Source organism: Neopsephotus bourkii, unplaced genomic scaffold, assembly GCF_033783945.1.
Source record: "Neopsephotus bourkii isolate Nb327-2 ecotype Australia unplaced genomic scaffold, CSIRO-AGI_Nbou_v1 NB_330, whole genome shotgun sequence".
Classification (NCBI taxonomy): Eukaryota; Metazoa; Chordata; class Aves; order Psittaciformes; family Psittacidae; genus Neopsephotus; species Neopsephotus bourkii.
The window spans coordinates 665,849-687,569 of NW_026900838.1; the positions used below are offsets into that span (position 1 = coordinate 665,849).

Below are 21,721 nucleotides of genomic sequence, written 5' to 3' on the forward strand. Positions count from 1 at the left end.
CCACTTAAACTGAGAAGAAACTTCTTCTCAGTGAGGGTGACGGAACACTGGAACAGGCTGCCCAGGGAGGTTGTGGAATCTCCTTCTTTGGAGACATTCAAAACCCGCCTGGACACGTTCCTGTGTAACCTTATCTAGGTGTTCCTGCTCCGGCAGGGGGATTGGACTAGATGATCTTTTGAGGTCCCTTCCAATCTCTAACATACTGTGATACTGTGATACAAAGTGGATTCAGGCCAAGACATAAACACAAGACTACTTTACTGGTATTGTTACAGTTCTTCCTATTGATAGAGAGGCAACAGACATCCATTCTATGCTCCTCATTATTTGTTACACACCAGTACTTTTGATTATGAGATACCCAGTACAAGGAGGACGTGGACTAAAAGGCTCTAGGACACCCTCCTGCAGCCTTCCAATACTTAAAGAAAGATTCTACAAAAGACAGGGACAGACTTTTTAGAGGGCCTATTCCAACAGGACAAAGGGCAGTGGTTTTAAACTAAAAGAGGGTAGATTCAGCCTAGATACAAGGAAGAAATCTTTTACAATGAGGATGACACCTGGAACAGGTTGCCCAGAGAGGCTGTAGATGCCACATCCCTGGAAACCTTCAAGGTCAGGTTGAACAGGGCTCTGAGCAATCTGGTCTAGTTGCAGATGTCCCTGCTCTGCTCCTTGCAGGGGGGCTGGACTAGATGACCTTCAAAAGTTCCTTCCAACCCAAGCTATTCTACAATTCTATGCTACCATCCTCCCCAAGAGAAGCACTTCTAATTCAACTCACAAAACTTGCGTTTTCTGGATAGATGCCTCTAACAAGCACTGAATGGAAATCAAACTTAAACTCACAGAAAGCTATGTGTTTCTGTCTTACAGATAAGTACTTGAGCTGTTTAGAAAACATACTGGTAGCTATTGGTTATATGACATACAGTCATACAACTGGTAACTCACCACTTGCTTGCTACGAACAAAACAGCTAGTTCATGGTAAATGATGTGCAATATAAACCCGGAAGCTAAGCAAGACAGATGCAATGTTTATGAGTAATAACCTTGGATTAGGTTGTAAATAACACCCAACAAAAACTAATGTCAATGCAGCTGTAAGAAAAATAGCAAACAAATTCATACTCAAACCCAAGTTATGAGCAAGACAGAAAGCACCCTTGGGCAAAAAGACTTGATCTCCGAAGTGAAGTAGAGAAAATGTCACGAACACAAGTAATTTGGTATGTGAGTAAGCATGCCTGAAACGAGTCATTCTCAAAGCTTCTGCCACTCACATATACCCATGTTCACCTAAGAAATTTCGTATTTAGAACATGGTACAAGCTCCTTGGGTTGAAAGACTATAGTGTCTTGGTTTGTGTACAGGTTTACAAATAGTCTTGAACTCTGCTCAAACCAGGCTTTCAAAGAAGTATTAGCCACACTTTCTGCTCCTCCATGTTGTCTATGACACCTAATACCACTTTAGCTGACTCACCTCCTCAGTCCAACTACTTTTACCTTTACGTCTTCAGCTTCCTCACAGCAATCAAATAAGCTACAGCATGAAATCACCACTTTAAAAACTGGACTGAAGAGAGTACATTCCAGTTATTCATGGAGCAGTCTGTCCTTTGCTGGCCCTCTGACTGATTTCCATGAGCATTTTGTTCTTTTTCTTAAACAGTTCCACGGCCTAGGCATGGATTATGCAAAATACTGTTTGAAGGTCTTTTCTTCCCGAATGCTATCAATACCATAAAAACCATCATCTATCATTCCAGTATTTCCTAAGTCTTGCCCTCATTAACTTAAATAGGTAACAACAAATGTACCTCAACCTAGTAAAACTTTCCTCACAATACATTTTTTAAGTACAATTACAGCCCTAGTGAAAGAGCCAATAACAAACCATTCTGTTACCATACTGCTTAAAGCAATACGGGGCAGGGAGATGATAAGGGGTAAGAACTGGAAGGACCAGAATAATGCACACCATCATTCCATATGACACACCAATGGAGTTGTAGCTCTAAGGATGCAAGTAAGGCAAGTTTGTTGGTAAAGAACTATGCTTTTTTATTTTTTAGACAAACTGATGTTGGTGTAAAGGTTAGCTTTCCCACATAATGTCTGGGAAAAAAAAAAAACAAACCAACAAACAACAGGCTTTGTAAGCATAATTCTTACCGAGGGTACTATTATGTTGTATGACTGCATCCTTACCAGCAGACTACATAAGCTGTGTTAGATCACCAGTGGTCTCAGACAGATCAAATCAATCATGAGCTATATAAATACTCAAGGAAGAGAGACACGCAAAGAATCTTTGCTTTGAACTGATAATTGTTATTCTCAACTAAACAAAAACCCTATAAATACATACTGTGGTTCTACCATCTCAGAATAGGGACAGTTCTTATCAAGACCTAGAAAGAATAAGCAACAGCAAGAATATTTCATGTCCTTTTGAATGCGTACTACATTAATTCCAAATTGTATGTTTTCATTTACTTACTGAAATATGGCTCTACTCTTGCTTTCAGATTAAAAAAAAAAAAAGCTACATTAATGAACTCTGCTAAATCTAGTCAGTTTTTGATTCCCTTAGTCTGCAGACAGACTAATAGCCCTCACGTAAGAGAGCTAGCTTGCTTATTTTAATGGACCTGAAAAATTAATTGTGATTATTTTACCATCAGTAGTATTAATTATTGCAGTGCTGATTACTTTTAGGATAAATATGTGCCAAGAAGCCCTTAAGTCTCCCTACAACTTTAAAAACATCCATCTGCACCCAATGGTTAATTAAAAAAAAGAATAGGTTTACTGGAGGCTGCACAGGATGCAGTGCGAAAAAAGGATCTGCATCATGTTTGATTAGAAGGAAATAAAAAAAATTAGAGGAGGAATGTGTAACCTTATCTAGGTGTTCCTGCTCCGGCAGGGGGATTGGACTAGATGATCTTTTGAGGTCCCTTCCAATCTCTAACATACTGTGATACTGTGAATCTGGTTGTGTACGTTGTACACTCATGCACATTAAGACTGACACGCTTTTGTTTTGGGGGTTAAAAAAATGTATAAGGATACAGACTACAGACAGAATAAACAAAAATATTAAGGATGGCCTCAAATAATATCCTACTAAAGTAGTAAAGACCAAATGTCTTGTTCTGGCTTTGTAGTTTGCTTTCAAACACCTCAAGTCAGTATTACCTCTGATTTACAGAGTTTGGATTTTTTGGTTTTGGTTGGTTTCTTTTATCTCTGTACTGTAACAGACTTAACTTAGTGAAGGTGAGAATTTAGCCTGCTAGTAGGAACAAGATATCTATTGCATCAGAAAATGGCTGGGATTTTCAGAAACAGCTATAAAAGTTACTGGAAAAAAATACATGTTGACATAAAGTGCTCTACACCACCTTTCAGTAATGAACCCAAGATTTATTTTTTTTTTTTTAACTTTCATTCAAATAGGAAAATATTGAGCATACATGTTGACATAAAGTGCTCTACACCACCTTTCAGTAATGAACCCAAGATTTATTTTTTTTTTTTTAACTTTCATTCAAATAGGAAAATATTGAGCAAAGAGTGTCTTTTCGTCTCTTACAACAAGCTGGTTTAATTATTCTAACTGTTCATCAATATAAAGAATTTTAGCGACTAATCACACTTTAGGAAAAAAAAAAAAAAACAAAACAAACCCCACGCACACACACAAAACCCCCACCCTTCAAAAACTACTCCACAACACCTAAAATTATTTTTATTTAAAGCTTTTCTCTAAATTGTTTCCAAACAGTAAAAAAAAAGAAAAAGAGAACTGTATTACCATTGAGGGTTTTGTCTGAAGCCAACCAAACCAAAGCACTAAGAATCCATATCAACCCAGTACTAGAATGCCTAGAACTAAACCCTGAGGTCAGAGCAGTAATTTGTACAACTCTCATACTCCTACTGCTAATCCAGAATTACTACATTTTTTTTTATGACAACTAGCAACTTCACTGATGAGGCACAGTATGTACTCTAAACAAATCACGACTTTAATTTGGAATAATTTACACATACTCAAGACAAAGCCTAAATTACTCCTGCTCCAGATTAGGAGCCTTCCTCTATGGTTAAACAACAAAGTTAAAAAGAACTGCACGCAGTTTACATGCCAGGCATGTAAGCAGAGTAACAAAAAGGGCAGGAAGGAGACAGAAATCCCAAATTAATATTTCTACATCACAAAAAAGGGTTTGTACTAGAGTATAACTGTAATTTAAATTGTAATCTTAAAAAATTATAAGATTTACCTGTTGAACAAGGCATCTGGAAATTGGGATCATTGCTATCCAAAACAGGCAAACAGAACTGGGCACTTGCAGATCCTAGCATAGGATCCTTATCGCTGAGCATGATCTTCAGCGAATCCTCTAAGACATTTTGACTTGTACTAAAATCCTCACAGCCTTCATTCTCCAGGTTGGATTCTAGAAATAGGGCATCATCTAAGTGTTCAGTAGGAATTAAATGGTTAAATGTATCAACTATATCCATGAAGAGTCCTGTGTGTCTTTCAGCCCTATAGAAAGACAAGAAAAATACCATAAGAAAATAAGCTACAAATTATAAAACACCTAAGAAAACAGCAAATCGTTCTGGCTGTTGTGTTTTATAAAGAATGCTTAAGGTATTTTAGAATTGTAACAAACAGAAGAATCTGCTTATGCCTTAGGATGGCTGACTGCACAGCTAAAGATCAATTCTCCAACTATTATTAAAAAAAAAGAAACACCATGCTAAGTTAATATAAACTCTGCTATCAGTACCAGAGTACTGCCACTTCAACAGTGTGGGTAACTGAAACACTTCCTTTCTAAAATTTGTTTAAACCTTAACCAACCCAAAGAAGTGGGACACTAGAGGGAGGGGGAAATAAAACTAACCTGGTTAACAGCACTGATAGTATACCTCACCTTTAAATGTGAAAAAGGTGAGGTCAGCTTCTACCAACACTAGTGGAGCTGAGAAGGCTCAGGAGCCTGATACAGTAGGCCCAATACTGAGAAGAACTGTACTTATGTTCATAAAAGAACTACCAAGTACTTCATAGCAAGAAACTATTTTTAAGTAGCAAGGCCTTATTATTTTTCACTTATCCTTAAATTCAATAAAGTTACAGAAACTTTAGATTAAAACCTGACCTCAGTCAAGTACATGAGAATTCTGCGCTGCCTTCAAAAGAGCTAGCAGCCTTTTAGAAGCTTCCATTTTGAAGAAGTTTAGGTAAAACTGAAGGAACTGTATTCAAAGCTGGCACCTACATTCTACAAGAAAGTATTTTCTAGATCACTGATGTGAGATACAGCAGAAATGCAACTATTGCAGCAGAGATTCAACTAATAAGAATGTGTAATGACACAACAGAGTAGAAAAAAAAGTTAAAGTGCTTCTTCAGAACCTTAGCATAAGCACATCTTAGAGTGGAAAGAGAGAATTATAGCAAATATCGTCACAGAAGCAAGAAAAATGGAGTACTGCAGCAGTGCCCTGCTTAATTTGGTATACAGGAAAGTCTGGGAGACCAGTTTTGGCACACACAAAGCTGTTCAAGCTTTGGGAACAGGAGAAGGACATACATTCTTTCTCTCTCCATCCTTCATCATCCCTCTCCCACACACCAGACAGGATTTTTTTTTCTTTTTTTCAATGAACACACTAATTAAAGGAAAAGGAGGAGAAGTAAGATTTAGAGTTTGTAGTGCTTGAATTACTTTCTAGACCCCTATTCCAGCAACCTACCACTATACAAATCCAAGTACCTCCTAATGCTTACTGTAACAGTAAATATGCTTCCTTATATACATTAATGGGACATTTCTGGTTTAGCAATCAACAGGGGAAATTCTAGCCATACTCATGTAAGAGCTCTGATACAATTTCAACCCTATTTACACAATCTATTTAATTTCCAAAATTAACAAAAACTACATGTGAACTTTAAAAATGTTTCTTTTTTGCTTTGTTTTTGTTTGTTGTTTTGTTGGGTGTTTGTTTGTCTGTCTGTGGGCTTTGTTTTTTATTTTTTGCTTGCTTTGGGGGGTTTTGGGGCTATTTTTTTTTAAATATGTCAGTCTTTCTTCCTTCTCCCACAGGGCAGTTTAAAAGAACAATGGTCAGGTACAGCATTATGTCTTTGAAGAGCACAGTGCCTCTACAGTATCTACACACTAACCATGACAAAACAGTCTAATACGCAATGTCCTACGATGCAACAGCTAGCAAGAAGCAAAGTGAGGCCACAGCAGGCTGTTATTGTTTAAGCCCAACCGGTAATTCAGAATGATGCAGCCACTCACTCACTCCCCCCGCCGCGTTCATTTTCTCCCCGCTCCAGGAGGGATGGGGAGGAGAATCAAAAGAATGTAACTCCCATGGGTTGAGATAAGAGCAGTCCAGTAACTAAGGTGTAACACAAACCACTACTGCTACCACCAATAATGATAATGATAAAGGAAATAACAAGGGAAAAGAATACAACCGCTCACCCACTGACTGATACCCAGCCTGACCCAAGCAACGATCTAGCCCTTCCAGGTAACTGCCCCCAGTTTATATACTGGGCATGACGTAATGTGGTATGGAATACCTCTTTGGCTAGTTTGGGTCAGGTGTCCTGTCTCTGCTTCCTCACAGCTTCCCCTCCTCCCTGGCAGAGCATGAGACTCAGAAAGTCCTTGGTCAGAGTAAACATTACCTAGCAACAACTAAAAACATTGGTGTTATCAGCATTGTTCCCAGGCTGAAAGTCAAAACCAGAGCACTGCACCAGCTAAGGAGGAAAATGAACACTACTGCTGAACCCAGGACACAGGTGCATTTCATAAGCAGTTAACAGTCTCACAGCAGCAAGTGTGTCACAATTTAAAGCTCCCTCACCAAAAAATGGACTGTTCTTATCAAGCAATGCAGTGCTTCCACATGTACACCATGCCAACTAGCACTTATAGCCCACATTCCTTTTGCAGTTGTCAAAACAATTTTCCTAATCTGGCAAACTAACTGCTGCTGAAGAAGCGTGCTGCACTGTATAATCTGTATTTATTATGCCATGTAGTTACAACAATCTGGTATTACAGAGGATAAAATACATGAGCTGCAGTGGCTTAAAGTAAGCAAATTATTATGAATGCCCCAATACAGTACTTTCAAACACCTTCCTGTAAAGTTTCAGGGTTTTTTTTCACATTAGCACAGGAGCACAAGAGTAACAGATGAAGGTGAACCCTGACACTAATAACAGAACACCTCTGAATTACTCCAGAAACCTTTTGTACCCAAAATTAAAGAATGGCAGGGCCTTTGAACACATTTACAATAATGCACCTCCAGGTTTTCTTTCTGGAAAGAAGGAGAACACTTATATAATTGTTACTCAAATACTGCTGTTACCAAAGCAGCTCTCACCTCTTCATTAGGAGCAGTGTTAAGTAGCAAAGCTCAAGCAGAATGTTAGCTCTTGCTAAAGAAATTACTCCTGACAGAAATAAACCTGACTTCAGCAGTGTGATGAGAAAAGAATACCAGCAAGTTTTGCCAGACTACCATGCAGCCATTCAGAACACTAAAAGCACTGCAAAATAACTGTGAAAGCAACTATACATACAATGGCCGCAGCCACCTTCAATGACACCTAACCAGTTATTAGAGAAAATTCAAGAGGAATTTTCTACAATATGAATGCATATCAAAACTTCAATGCATGAAATCCAACTTTTGCTTTATGTCATTCAAGAAACCACTGTTCAGTTCTGCGTATAACTTGTACAGTATCAAGTTTAGAAAATTTCTAGCATTTCTAGATCCATGTGAAGTGTAGCATTTGTGGGACTGACAATGAAAGAAGACACACTTCTTGCTACACAGCTGACTGTTAGAAACAGTTGCTACAAGGAAAAAAAAATATCTGCCCCTACACAATGCCTAAAGTGTATGCATTTCAAACAGTTTATTTTGCATTTGAAACACGGTGAAAAAAGTATCCAGAGGTAAAAGTAAAAACAGAGTTTAGTTTTTCATGGTCACTTATTTCCAAAGATAACTCTCACCACCTGGAGGAGGAATTCACTGTTCCCCTGAAAAACAGCTGTGTCCTCCACTTGAACCTTAAAGGCCAATGGCCTAGCATCACTCACAGCAAAAGTGAACATACCAAGCGTACCCCCACCATGCAATAATTCAAAAGTGCTTTCCCACTGGGTAGTTAATCAGAAGCAACAGAATATGGAAAGTCTCATATATGGAGAAACACTACGAGGAGCATTCAAAAACAAGGCAAAGGAGAAAATGACAGAGGAAGTCTGAGCCAGGTTGAGTCTGGGCAGACATGAAACTTCTACCTGCTGGCTCCTGCAACACCAGGGCATGTACTGAGACTGCCTACAGCACACAGCATAGCAAGACACAGGAGTGTGGAAGCAACAAGATCTGACCATCAAGAAAAGCTAAAAGTACAGAAAGCATTCTCCTTGATTCCTTAAATAAAGTACATTTCTCTTACATTTTTAAGACTGATTAGTTTCAGCCTCCCCACTGCAACAGTAGGTACTCACAGAAGTAACCCACCATATGGAATCTTTCATTACTGATTGCATCACTAAAAACAACCATGTTAACGAGAAAAAGCATGTCAATCAAATATGACTTCCCGAATTTCACTCACGTTATGTTTACCATAAAATCTCTTCATGGTCTCAACGTCGTTTCCTTTTTCAGCCTGAGTCAGCTTAAAAAAAAAGAAAAATTTCTTCAGCTGCTGAATTAGTTTAAGTCAGGGATGTCATAATACAACCTCAAATCCCAAAAAATACTGGTATGAAATAAGCATGCTGTAAGATCTGATATGGCAGATTCCTATCTTGTTCCCACTTACTACTTTTTCATTACATCCCTAGCAGCTCTAAAATACTTTCCAAAATTAAAAGATAAATAGCCAGAATGATCACTTGCAAAGGAAAGAAACTTCAGATCTCAAAGAAGTATATCCTTTCTAGCTAATTTTCAAGTAGAAGGAAGACTAGTACATGGATAAAAGATACTCTACATCTTTACGGTTTCTCATTATTTAGTTTGTGAAAGAGGCAGAAAATCAGTTCACTTGTTACATTATTTTCTAATTGGAACACAGCAATTGGAACAGAGTTTTGTGGACATATCCAACTGCATCAACGTGTCTCTACCATCTTATCTAAAATCCACCTCAGGCAGAGGCGATCACAAATTTCACATACCACTAGAAAGCCTAAGTGTTTCTTAGCTGATGTACATGCTGACCATACCATCTTTCATGGCTTTAGATTTTTGTATTTGTCTTGATATTTTATTATTTTCCTCCACATATGTTTTATTCCATTTTAACAGTATTCCTACACCATTTATTTTACTAAGCAAAAAGTAAGTTTCATAGTTTTAAATAACATTCACTGTAATTACTTCCTCTCCTCCCCTCTCTGCCCAGGGTGTGACTTTCAGATGTTAGCTTTCATTTGAAACTTGACACTCCTATATTAGCTTATATTTTAAACTTAGGAATATAAAATAGAGGTTCCTGTATGTTTACTGATTGTGAATTTAAAAAAAAAATCTGGCTTATGAAAGTCCTCAGAAGTTAAGACTTCAGAAACATACAATATTTCTACAAAGAAACTTTACAAAAAATGCCTAAATTGGGAATAAGGGGGATCTGAAGAAACATAACCAGATAAAGGAAAAAAAACCCTTACACTGCTTATTTAGAATACTCAAAACCCTAGCTGTTTGCGATCCTATCCACTTTATTGACCTACCTGAATCAGTGAGTTTGAGGCTGCTGAAGGTCACAGTTAACTTCCCTTTCATGTATGTACCTTTCTTAATAGTGTCTGTTGCTTCAAATTCAGTGAACCCATCTAGTACTTTTAAAAGCTTTTGTAAATCTAGTTATTGACTGGACTTTGTTAGAAGCATCACAACACTCAAAATACAAGACTTGGTCCCTTAACCTGTAAACACCTTCCTTTAGCTTACCCATAGGCCAGATGACTGAGAGCAAGGACTAGACATAACAGTAACATACTCCATTTAAAAAAAAAAAATCCCTATTATATTTATTTCTTCAAGAAGTAATAATAAATGCTGGTCAGAAAAGTATACAAAAAGAACAGAGCTATTTGGATAAATAGCACCTTCAATGTCAAAAGACATGGGAAAAGCTGACTCCACACTGTCACAGAGGAATCAAATAATAACTTTTCACTAAAAGAGGGAAATTGCACTGTAATTGAAAATTATAAATTTTCAATTCAATTAAAAAATGAAATTAGGTAACACCACAGGCAGGTAACAATAAAAAAAAAATCCTCATCTGAATCTTCTGGCAAATACTGTAACCATTTAAGGTAATCAAGGTATAAAATGCCTGTCTGTTCACTGGAGCTGTGATGTTGGACCATCCCATGTGCTCACTGATACCTTCCCCTTCCTCATCTACACAACTTTAAAGTTTAAGGTCACAAGCACCTAACTGAAAATTAACGGGAAGTTCAGTTTTAAGCACTAGGTGCTGCACTCACGACACACATGAATACTACAGGACCAAACGCCAAACCCAAAACCCAGGTCCTCTACAGTAACAGATTTTGGCCAACTGAGCTCATTGTCTAAACACATCACAGGATAAAAAAAGGAAGTCAATACCAGACAGTGCATCAGTGGCAGAGCTGGCAAGAAAATTTCGACTTTACAACTCTCACACTAATGCACTTTCTATTCTGGTTCACACTAGCTCAAATCCCATCACTTAGGGCAATCTTCAGGAACTGAATTAGCTTACAAAACATTTTTGATGGGACAAGCTATTTGATTTATGAGCATATGAACTCCAAAACAGCCATCAAAAACCACATTCAGAACTGTTAAAAAGAATTTCAACGTCTTTTCTCAAAAAAAAAAAAAAAAAACCAACCAAAAAAAAACACAAAAAACACCACTTGGATAGAACATGGTTTGCTGAGCTTTGGCCTTTGAGCATAATAAAATTTGATCTTCCTCACTTACCCATCTCCCATTAAACAAGACCTGCCAAACAGCAATATATACTTAACAGGTTCATCTTAAACACCAGTATTACTGTAAAGAAGGCCCGGGTATACTAACAAAAACTGAACATCAGAAACATCAACCTATAAGTATGCATACACCATATGTTGCCTTATGTAAATCCCCTATTTATTATTTACTATTTCATCCCGTATTTAGAAATCAAAGATACAGCTTTTAGTGGCACCAAAACCAAAGCCCTGTCACAAATCAAAGAAAAAGAAATGTAAATCTGAGCATTTGTTCTTAACCAGCTCTTCTACACTATTTTTGTGTTCTACTCACACTAGTCTTCAGACACCAACTGACATGAATCTTAGCACTCTGCTACTGAAATCTCAATAGATTACACATCAAGTAATAACCACATCCCAGAAATCTGTCTATAACCTGAAGCTTGCTGCTGCCCTCACTGACACAGGAAATCCCTTACTACTTGTTATCATGGCATCTGAAGAAAAGCAGACAGCTCAAGATATTTTCTTTATTAAACCTTCACTATCCAAAAGAGTTACATTCACCAGCCAGAACTACACCTCATTTCAGTGAACAGGAAGAAAAAGCAAATTTCAAAGGATTTAATTAGAATACAATGAAATGCAGAAAAAGTACAGAGAGGCCTTTTCTTAACTGAGATCAAACTATTATATCACAGAAAATCAACTTAACTGTTATCTTTGAACAGACTAACTTCCAAAAAAATACCCAAAAAATTCCTCACCCTCACTTTACAGCTAGAAGAGGCACACTGCTGCACTAGAAGTTGTGTTCTGTTACAAATATGTCTTTATGTTGGAAAATCTTGCAAAATTATTTGTGAAGTACACTGTTTTCATTTGCTGTACCATCAATGACTACTCTTGAATACCACAAACAGTATATACCATTCTATTAATCTCTCCACCACTGCATCTAACTCTAAGATTTTGTAAGAGACATCCCCTGAAAAAAAAAAGATGAGGACACATTATTTTTCCATCACTACTGCTATGCACTTCAACTCTTTTCCACCCTCAAGTTCCTCAAGCATTGTTTCAAGTATTTTCAGCTTAAACACAGTATAACGGGAAGCTGTGTAACAGGTTACACGGATTATCTGTCAGTAACCCAAACAATTTCACTTGAAATACCTTTTAAACTTGTCAGCATCTCTCTGATAATGACTAATTTGGAAACACACATTAGAGTGCTTGTTTTTCAGAAGTATTTAGAAGCTTAATGGCTTCTTCATTCCACAGGAATATACCAACCATCATGTAGCTATGTTGGCACCACTCAGGCAGATATTACAAGCTGTCTGTATTTTTTGCCTTTTGCTGCTACGTAATGATCACTCATATCCCCGTTTAGTGGACACTGCCATTGCTACCTCATAATATTGCCTTTCAAGAATACTCCCTTGCCATTACAACAAACTAACACTTTCCGGCATAGCATGGCTGAGTAATACAATAAAACAATTAAAGTTGATTATTTCCTACAAATAATTTATCTCCCCTTATTATTTTTAAGACTTGGATATAATGATATTTAAGTTGACCAGGGAAAAATACATTTTTTTAATACAAACTTCCATTAAAATAACAGCTTAGAAAACCATTATACAGCATACATCCACTCAGGTCTTTGCACAACATTAGTAGTATTTACTCCAGGAGGTAGAGCTCAGCTTTCTAAAAAGAGGAGGTTGCAAAATATGGCTGATAAGAATTGCAGACGTTTTAGAGCTTTTCTTTTCTTAAGAACACCTTACTACTGTGTTGAATTATTTCAGTTAACTATACTGAATTAGATCTAGAGAACAGAGTTTGCAGTTAGGTGCCCTTTCAGCTACTTGAAATTCCTGAGAGGTTGCAAATATAAAATGCACATAAAAACTGAATGACTGAGTAATGGGCAATGACAGTTGAAAAAAATTTAGGTGTTCAGAACTGTGTATTTCTATGCATTATATTTCAAGCTAACTATAGAAATTAAAAGCAGAAGATACTTGGCAAAGCAAATAAGGGAGCTGAATAGCAGTTTCATTGTGGGCTACACACTAAGTGTAATTATTCTAAGACATAAAACCCTGGTTTTCAAGATTTCCCTTACACTGTGTTCCAAACCTCAAAATATTAATTTACTAATGAAAACAAAGCATGAATTAATGGTGTTAAAGAGATGCTGTATGTTTACCATCCTTTCATTTAATCCTAGAATATTTCCACGGGTTACTGATGTTATCATCCATTTTCATAACTGCAAATGTATAGAAATTACATAATGGATTAACAGCTACATAAAAGACAACACCACAGCTACAATTTGTATGGTACAGCTGTCGTCATCACATGCTCCTGTATTCCCTTCCTCACTTTTATGCTTCATTCTACTGCTTGTTCCTACTAACTCAACCTACACAGCATAAAGTGCTCTTCTAGACCCTCACTTCATAGCTGTAATAGGTCTCTGTTGTGCAGACCATACAGAAAGCACACTCACAATCATATGAGCAATGGCTCTTCTATAGCCTCACAGATACTAATTACTAGCATTCCAGTAGCAAGCAAGAAGTATGGACACATTCCCTCAAAAAGAGCATCTCATCCGAGAACAGGACCTGGAAATATTACCAGGCCACTGAATCCCCCAGATACTGCCGATGACCACATTTTCTCCTGCACTTCCTACAGTGGGTATTATACACAAGAGTTAAACACAGAAATTGTTGATGATGCTAAGTTTGAGAGACGGGAGGAGGAGCCCGGAGCGGGTCAGACCAATAGCAGGAAGCACAGCGGGGTCTAAATTAGCGTTTGTTCCTCAGCTTTGTGTGGGGCAAGAAGGCATCAGCGGCTCACGAGATGAGATGGGAAGCGACAAGCACTGCTAAGAAGGAGCAAGACCTACCAAACACAGGGCAGGAGAGGCGGTGCGGGAAAGCCAGCCGCAGCACGGCTGCAGGCAGGGGGCCTTCGGCAGGGTGCCGCACGGAAGCCGGGACGGGCGGCAAACGGGGAGGCCGCGGCAGGCAGCGAGGCCGGAGCCAGAAGGCCATGCCAGAGCGCAGGGCGAGGAGCCCGGGCCACGGCCGCCCTGGGGCCGCAGAGCTCAGCCTCCACAAGGTCAGCACCAGCCCGCGAGGCCGCGCCCAGGCGGAACGGTGCGGGGCGGCCGCGGGTCGCCCAGAAAGCGTCCCCGGGCCTGCTGCCAGACCGTGAACCGCCTCTCCACAACTGCCACCGTCCGCACTGCCTCCGCGTATAGCCTATGCCAGCGGCGCCGCGTCAGAAGCAGGAGGCTTCCACCTGGGCCGCCCCACCGCGCCGGGCCCAGACGTCAGGCCAGGCCAATACAGGCCGCGGCCCTGCCGCCGCAGCAGGCCAGGCCCAGCCCGGCCCGGCCCAGCCCAGCCCAGCCCTGCCCGTCCGCCCGCCGTTCCCCGGCGAAGGCAGGACTAGGCCGCACAACCTGGCTGTCCCCGTCGCTCCCCCTCTAACCCCTTTACTTGCCGCAGTCCGCAGCGCTGCCTGGCAGTGGTAACTCACCCTGCTCCGCTGCCCAGCGCTAACCCGGAGCCGCGGAGTGAAGGATGCAGCGGCAGCGCCGCAGGGAGAAAGGGCGGCGCACGCAGCCCCGCGGCCTGTGGGAGCAGGGTGCGCGCGGGCTGCCTCAGCGCCGGTGGTCCCGCCCGGCCTGGCCTGGCTCGGCTCGCGGTCCCGGCCGCGTGCCCGTTGCCCCTTAGGCGCGCCCCCGCGGCGTCAGGCGAGCTGCGCCGGGCCCGGGCTCTCACGTGACGCCCCTGTTTACGGGGGGGCGGGGAGGAAGCTGCGGTGCGCAGGCGCCGGGCAGGGGGCTGAGCTGGGGTGGGCCGGGGCTTGTGCGGGGATTTGGTGCTTTCCGCATCTTGTTTTTGGGGGAACCTGCTGTTCTTGGGCAAAGGCGTCACGCCTCGCGAGGGCGCCCCGCCGGAGCCGGCCTGCATGGCGCGCCTGGCGCGTCCCGGGCACTTTTGCGAAGGCGGGGACCTCGTGGCCGCAGTGCCGAGCAATGCGCGTGGCAGGGCTCGACCTGCGGGTCGGTGAGGGGTGGCAGCAGTATATCCCCTTAAGGCCAAAGCAGAGGAGATGGGAGCAGGACGCTGCCCTACGAGGGGATGGCGAGCCGGCACCGCGCTGTTGGGCGCGACTGTAACTGAGGCCTTTGCGAACGGCAGATGCTCCTCGGAGCAGTCAGTGTTACGCTGACTGGTGTCGGTTCTTCCTGTGTGCCGGCGGCCTTGGGCAGGTTCCTTCAGCCGTCCGCGTACCACGTTCATTGGTTGCTACAGGTTGAACAGGAGCGGTTTCCAGAGCCTGTAAGTCCCTAAGGGGCGGGCGCGTCTCCTGCTGTCTCTCGGCACGCACGTTTCCTACTAGGCCTTCCCTTCTGCAAGCAGGTCCTCCATAAGCGCTGTAGGTACGTGCAGCACACACCTTGGCACAAATACCCACCGACCAGGCGCTTGTGGTGCGAGTTCGTCCAAGGCAGATGAATTCAAATTAAGGCATGTGTGTTTAATAAGATTCCATCTTTAACAGCCCTCATCAGAACCTCAAGTAACTCGGTCTCTACATAATGTTATCTCAGAAAAGGACTCGAGTTTGCACTGTATCATTAGTTAAATGCAATGTCTGTATGCTTCTTTCAGCCTCATGGTTGCTATGAAGTGCAGTACTGGGGGTTTACTGCATATACCAAGTTACAAATCGAATACACCCCCAAAACAAAGTTTTAACATTATTTCTAAAAGTCAAATTTAGAATTACCTTCTGAATGAGTGTATTAATACTACCTTTATATATTCCTCCTATTCTGTAATGAAATGCAAGCATCTTAGGAAGGCAGGACAGAAAGTATAACAAAAAGATGAAGTTAAAATGGATCAGGTTTTTTTGTTTGTTTTTTTTTTCTTCTTTCAGTTCTGCTTTGAGTCTTTGAGATGCCTATTCTCTAGGGCCTTCTGTGGTGCCATATAGGCTGAAATACATTAAATATTTCTCTTGCTATCATCACAGTGGAAAAGGATGCTTTAAACTGAAGGCATGACAACAGTGACATTTTCAGGCACTACACAGGGTAGTTGCAATAAGGTAGTAACACCTTTGAAGCAGAGCACAGTTGTTAACATACTTGTTTGGGGTTTTTTGTCTGTCCTTATATCACCTTTATGCAAATCACCACAAGGGTTTTTTTTTATTCCAGTTTTCTTCCCATGCTTTCCCAATTACAGAAATTCTCCCTCCTTTCCAAGGCAAGTGTCTTTTAAAAAATAAAACTGTCTTATTATGCACAGAACTGAGCTACTGGGCTGGTCGTGTAATTTCTTCAGAGGGTTTTTAAGCACAATCTTTCAACAAGGTGCTAAACCTCTGCCACATTGTTGAGACTAAGAAATAAAATTATTGTTGGAAGTGAAATCCAGTTACATACTGAATGTCAGCAGTTTTCCAGCATTCAGCCATTTTGATCTCATTGCTTTTGACACAAGGAGAAGGCAAAGCACTGTTAGTAATCTGATCATTGTTCATTGTCCTATTCAGTTCTTTCTTTATGCTTTCAAAAGTCATGTAACTCCAGTGACCCATCTCAGTTTAATAGAGTCGGCATAATTTCACCATGACCTATGCTGTGACAGTCCCTTTATAGTCATGTTTGTTAGATAAATAATTACCTTGCCCACCTGTAGCACCTTCATTGTGGTTTAATTTAACAAAAAAGAGAAAGAAGATGTCCTGGGTTTAGCAGTAGCAGTAATTTTTCTCCTTCTTGGTAGCTGGTGCAGTGCTGTGTTTTGACTTCCAGGCTAGGAACAGAGCTGATAAAAATGATGTTTTGGTTTGGCCAAGGACTTTGTGAGCCTCATGCTCTGCCAGGGAGGAGGGAAGCTAGGAGGAAGCAGAGACAGAACACCTGACCCAAACTGATGAAAGAAGTATTCCATACCACAGCACGTCATGCCCAGGATGTAACTGGGAGAGTTACCTGGAAGGGCTAAGTGGACTGCAGGGTTGGAGGAGGTATCGGTCGGTGCTTGGTTGGGCTGGGGGGCGAGTTATCGGTCACCTGGTGATGAGGTGTTGTATTCTCTTCCCTTGTTATTTCCTTTATCATTACTATTATTGGTGGTAGCAGTAGTGATTTGTGTTATACCTTAGTTATTAAACTGTTCTTATCTCAAGCCGTGGCAGATGCATTCTTTCTGATTCTCCTCTCCGTCCCTCCAGGAGTAGGGGGAGGGCAAGAAGGAGGGGGCGGGGGAGTGGGTGTTCAAGGCCAGGTTGGACGAGGCCTTGGGTAATATGGTTTAGAGCGAGGTGTCCCTGCCCATGGCAGGGGGTTGGAACTTGGTGATCTTAAGGTCCTTTCCAACCCTAACTATTCTATGATTCTATGATAAGCTGTCTGGCTGGGGTTAAACCACAACAGAAGAAAAAGAAAAAATCCACCTCAACAGACAATTGAATAGGTATTAGAGATCTCTGTATACAATGGTAGATCAGCTTTATCCAATTACAACTGCACCATCTGCTATCTTTCCTAGCAATGTTTTTTATCATGTTGTCCCTTTACACATGAGCTACTTGGTAATAATCCAGATCTTGCAAGTTGTTTCCACTGGAAAGCAACCTATTTATTTTCAGGAAACAGTCAAGTAGTGCCTTGAACGTAAGAGAAAGCATCAGAAGGCAGTTTATTTGCTTGTAGTTCCAAGTCTCTTTTCAGCACAGCTCTTTCCAAGAGGTTCCAGAATAACTTTCTTAAAAGCCTTCCCCTGCTGTACTGGTCTTACACATGGTTTGCTTTTGACTGTTAATTACTAGTTCTCCAGTTGTCAGAATGTAGAAGGGAGTTGTATTGTTCCATACACTTAACTGGATAAAGGAGTTGTTTGACACGATAGCAAACTGGCAGGTTTTCTCCTGTGCTGCATGATGGTATTTGCTCCTGTCAAAAGCTCAAAAGCTGAGATATTTTATAACAGTAGGCCAATAACTATAGAATCATATAATAGAATCATAGGTTAGGGTTGGAAATGTGCTCCAGTCCCCTGATCATTCTCGTGGCCCTCCTCTGGACTTGTTCCAACAGATCCATGTCCTTTTTATGTTGAGGACACCAGAACTGCGCACAATACTCCAAGTGAGGTCTCATGAGAGCAGAGGGGCTGGATCACCTCTTTGACCTGCTGGTCACGCTCCTTTTGATGCAGCCCAGGATACGGTTGGCTTTCTGGGCTGCAAACGCACACTGCTGGCTCATGTTCATTTTCTCATCGACCAGCACCCCAAAGTCCTTCTCTGCAGGGCTGCTCTGAATCTCTTCTCTGCCCAACCTGTAGCTGTGTCTGGGATTCCGCTGACCCAGGTGTAGCACCTTGCACTTAGCATGGTTAAACTTCATAAGGTTGGCATCAGCCCACCTCACAAGCATGTCAAGGTCCCCCCGGATGGCATTCCTTCCCTCCAGCATATCAACCGAACCACACAGCTTGGCAAACTTGCTGAGGGCGCACTCAATCCCACTGTCCATGTCAGCAGCGAAGATTTTGAACAAGACCATTTCCAACACCGATGCCTGACAGACACCACTTGTTACTGGTATCCAGCTGGACATTGAGCCATTGACCACAACTCTTTGCGTGAGGCAATCCATCCAGTTCTTTATCCAACTGAGTGGTCCACCTATCAAATTGATGTCTCTCCAATTTAGAGACAAGGATGTTGTGCGGGACAGTGTCCAGGTAGATGACATCAACTGCTCTACCCCTGTCCATCAGTTCCATAGCCCCATCATAGAAGGCCACCAAATTGGTGAGGCAGGATTTCCCTTTAGTGAAGCCATGCTGGCTTTCACCAACCTCCTCCTTGTTTTTCATGTGCCTTAGCATGCCTTCCAGGAGAATCTGCTCCAAGATTTTGCCAGGCACAGAGGTGAGACTGACTGGTCTGTAATTCCCCGGGTCATCTGTTTTCCGCTTCTTGAAAATGGGGGTTATATTTCCCCTTTTCCAGTGGTCGGGAACTTCACCTGACTGCCATGATTTTTCAAATATGATGGACAGTGGCTTAGCAACTTCATTTGCCAGCTCCTTCAGGACCTGCAGGTGGATTTCATCAGGTCCCATGGACTTGTGCACATTCAGGTTCTTAAGATGGTCTCGAACCAGATCCTCTCCTACAGTGGGCCTAGGGTCTTCATTCTCACAGTCCCTGCGTCTGCCTTCCAAGACTTGGGTGGTGCGATCAGAGCCTTTGCCATTGAAGACCAAGGCAAACACGTCATTAAGAACCTCAGCCTTCTCCAAATCTAGGGTAGCCAGTTCTCCTGATAGCTTCCAGTGGGGGCCTACGTTGTCCCTAGTCTCTTTTATTCACTACGTACTTACAGCATCCCTTCCTGTTATCCTTAACATCCTTAGCCAAGTTTAACTATGCAAGCAAAGTCTCACAGGAGAATCTTGGTTTTGGCTGCGTATGTCTATTTGAATTCTCTCAAGATACTTGATTCAAATGATTTTAAAACGGAAGTGGTTTATTTAGTTTGTAAGTTACATAACTTCTTAGAATGTCATACAAAGCAGAATGAGACCTCTAAAAGAATTATACTAAAGCAGCAGTTGCATTTATCTGCTGAATTTGCAACACTGAGCAAGCTTTTTTTTTCCTTCTGTTTCATGAAAATTCATAAATGTTACATTTACACCTCTTAATAATTAGAAAACTGCCTTTCATACCACATTTGCCATGTTTTCCCCCAGGATGAACAGCAGACTGCCTGCACACAATACCCAGGATTTGCCAATATCAAGATTTCAGGAAGCTCCATTGATAGGTCATTCAAACCCTATTTGATGTAAATTACTGTGAGCTAGTATCCTTAGCAAAATTTAAAACTTAGTTCTTCAGATCTTTTCTATTTCTTATTGTAATAAGAATTATTTGACTTCTTCAAATGCAGAAGAATAACAGTCAATAATCTAAAATTTTCTAGTCCCACTTTTTATTAACAGTGACTGATTTTTACACCATTTTTCCTTATAATGCCCAACTTTCCTTGCTGTAGCTAGTACAGGAGGAGTAACATGTTCCACTTTACCGCCTTTTCAGCAAGTTTAAGATAAGATCATTCTCTTGCCACACATAAAAACTCGCTAGCAGCTGCCAGTCATTTCAAACAGTAGTTGCATGTTGTACTTTAGGAAGTAGCAGAAAACCATTCATTTCCAGAGGTGAAAGGGACTGTAGCTTTTAAAATCAACATTATACTTTGGTGAACAAAGGTAAGGTTCTGAAGACAAAGGATGTTTAGCTATTGATTGTATGACTAAGGGTACATTTTGTACAGAAATGAAGCATACAGAAGCTACAAGCTATTTATTAAGAATTATCTAATGAAATGCACAGATTTGAGGCTGGGGAAAAAAAAAAAAAAGAAAAAGAAAAAAGCCATTTTATTCCGGAAGGATAAAATGGATATCGTTGAAATTTTTTTGAAGAGATATGTGTACACCACACACACAAAAAAGAAATCCTTGAATGAGGTTATGCAGTGCTAGAGGAAAGCAAACTATGATAGCTAGCACAAAACAGGCCTTTGAGTCTGATCTCCCAAACTAGTTTGGGCAGTTGCCTATGGAACTTGCCTGTGGAACTGCTGCTAGAGCTACTAATCCTCTCAATCTCACTAGAGCGAGATTTCACTCCAGTGCTGTTTACCTTATTTTTTATGTTCTGTTGAGGCAATAAAACAGTAGTAAAAGACAATAGCAAATGATTTTATACTGCATAAATGCGCATTTGGTATTTATCAGGGCTTATTTTCTGTATATTTGTAAGAAGAGAGAGCTGAGTTATCAGTTATTATTTTAAGTAATTTTTATTCATATAAATAATTTTCTGAATCCTTACAGCTTTATTGATAAGCATTGTAGTGTGCATGTGATATATTATGCATTAAAACCTGTACAAGTTTCTTGTAAAGCTGATTTCTATTGTGTGAGATTTCCTCTCTGATTTTCCAGTAAGGCTAAGCATTGCATTTCCTATGCAGATATGTTCTCCATTAATCACTACGCTCTAGGCACGTTCAGTAACCAGTTGTTTTAAGTGCTTTTCCTGACAACAACGGTGATAGAGCATAAAGTAGCAGGGGAGTGGGCATGGCACAATTTGAATTTGATATTGCTAAAATTCCTCCACGCTGTTGGAAAAGAAATCTTATTAAGCACACATGCTTTAGTTTTAATTCACCTGTCTTAAACAAACGTAACAAGAGCTATGCGTAACATTCTGATATTTCTTAGCACAATTCTTGATCTTATTGTAGGTTTTATGAAAATGCAGTTAAATAATCATTTCTGTATGGATATATTATTATGTATTAGGTCAGGATATTCCTAGCCTTCATGCCCTACCAACACAGACAGGCCACTGCTCCCAGTGCTCCTCAGGGAGAATCGTTGGGTATGCAGGGAGACAACTGCAGTTGCATGGTTCAGTCCCAGCCTTAGCTGCAATAGACACAAAACTGCTCCTGGGTGCTTGCCTCTGGCTTTGTCACAGTATATA

At 41.0% G+C, this 21,721-nt stretch overlaps 1 protein-coding gene across 6 annotated transcripts in view; it reads right to left on the minus strand.

Annotated features, from left to right (window-relative positions):
* The window catches only part of PHF3 (PHD finger protein 3), a 55,307-nt gene extending 40,420 nt beyond the window's left edge, over nt 1-14,887 (minus strand). For 3 of the 6 annotated variants that reach the window (XM_061347835.1, XM_061347837.1, XM_061347836.1), the window contains exon 1: nt 14,660-14,886. Coding sequence is in view for 1 of the 6 variants with exons in the window: in XM_061347834.1 (XP_061203818.1) it covers nt 4,307-4,550 (244 nt within the window). In the remaining 5 variants the exon portion in view is untranslated. Of the gene's footprint in view, nt 1-4,306; nt 4,576-14,659 lie in introns of those variants that run through there. The other 3 variants (XM_061347834.1, XM_061347838.1, XM_061347840.1) reach the window with 3 other exon arrangements.
* Nucleotides 14,888-21,721: the final 6,834 nt, after the last annotated feature.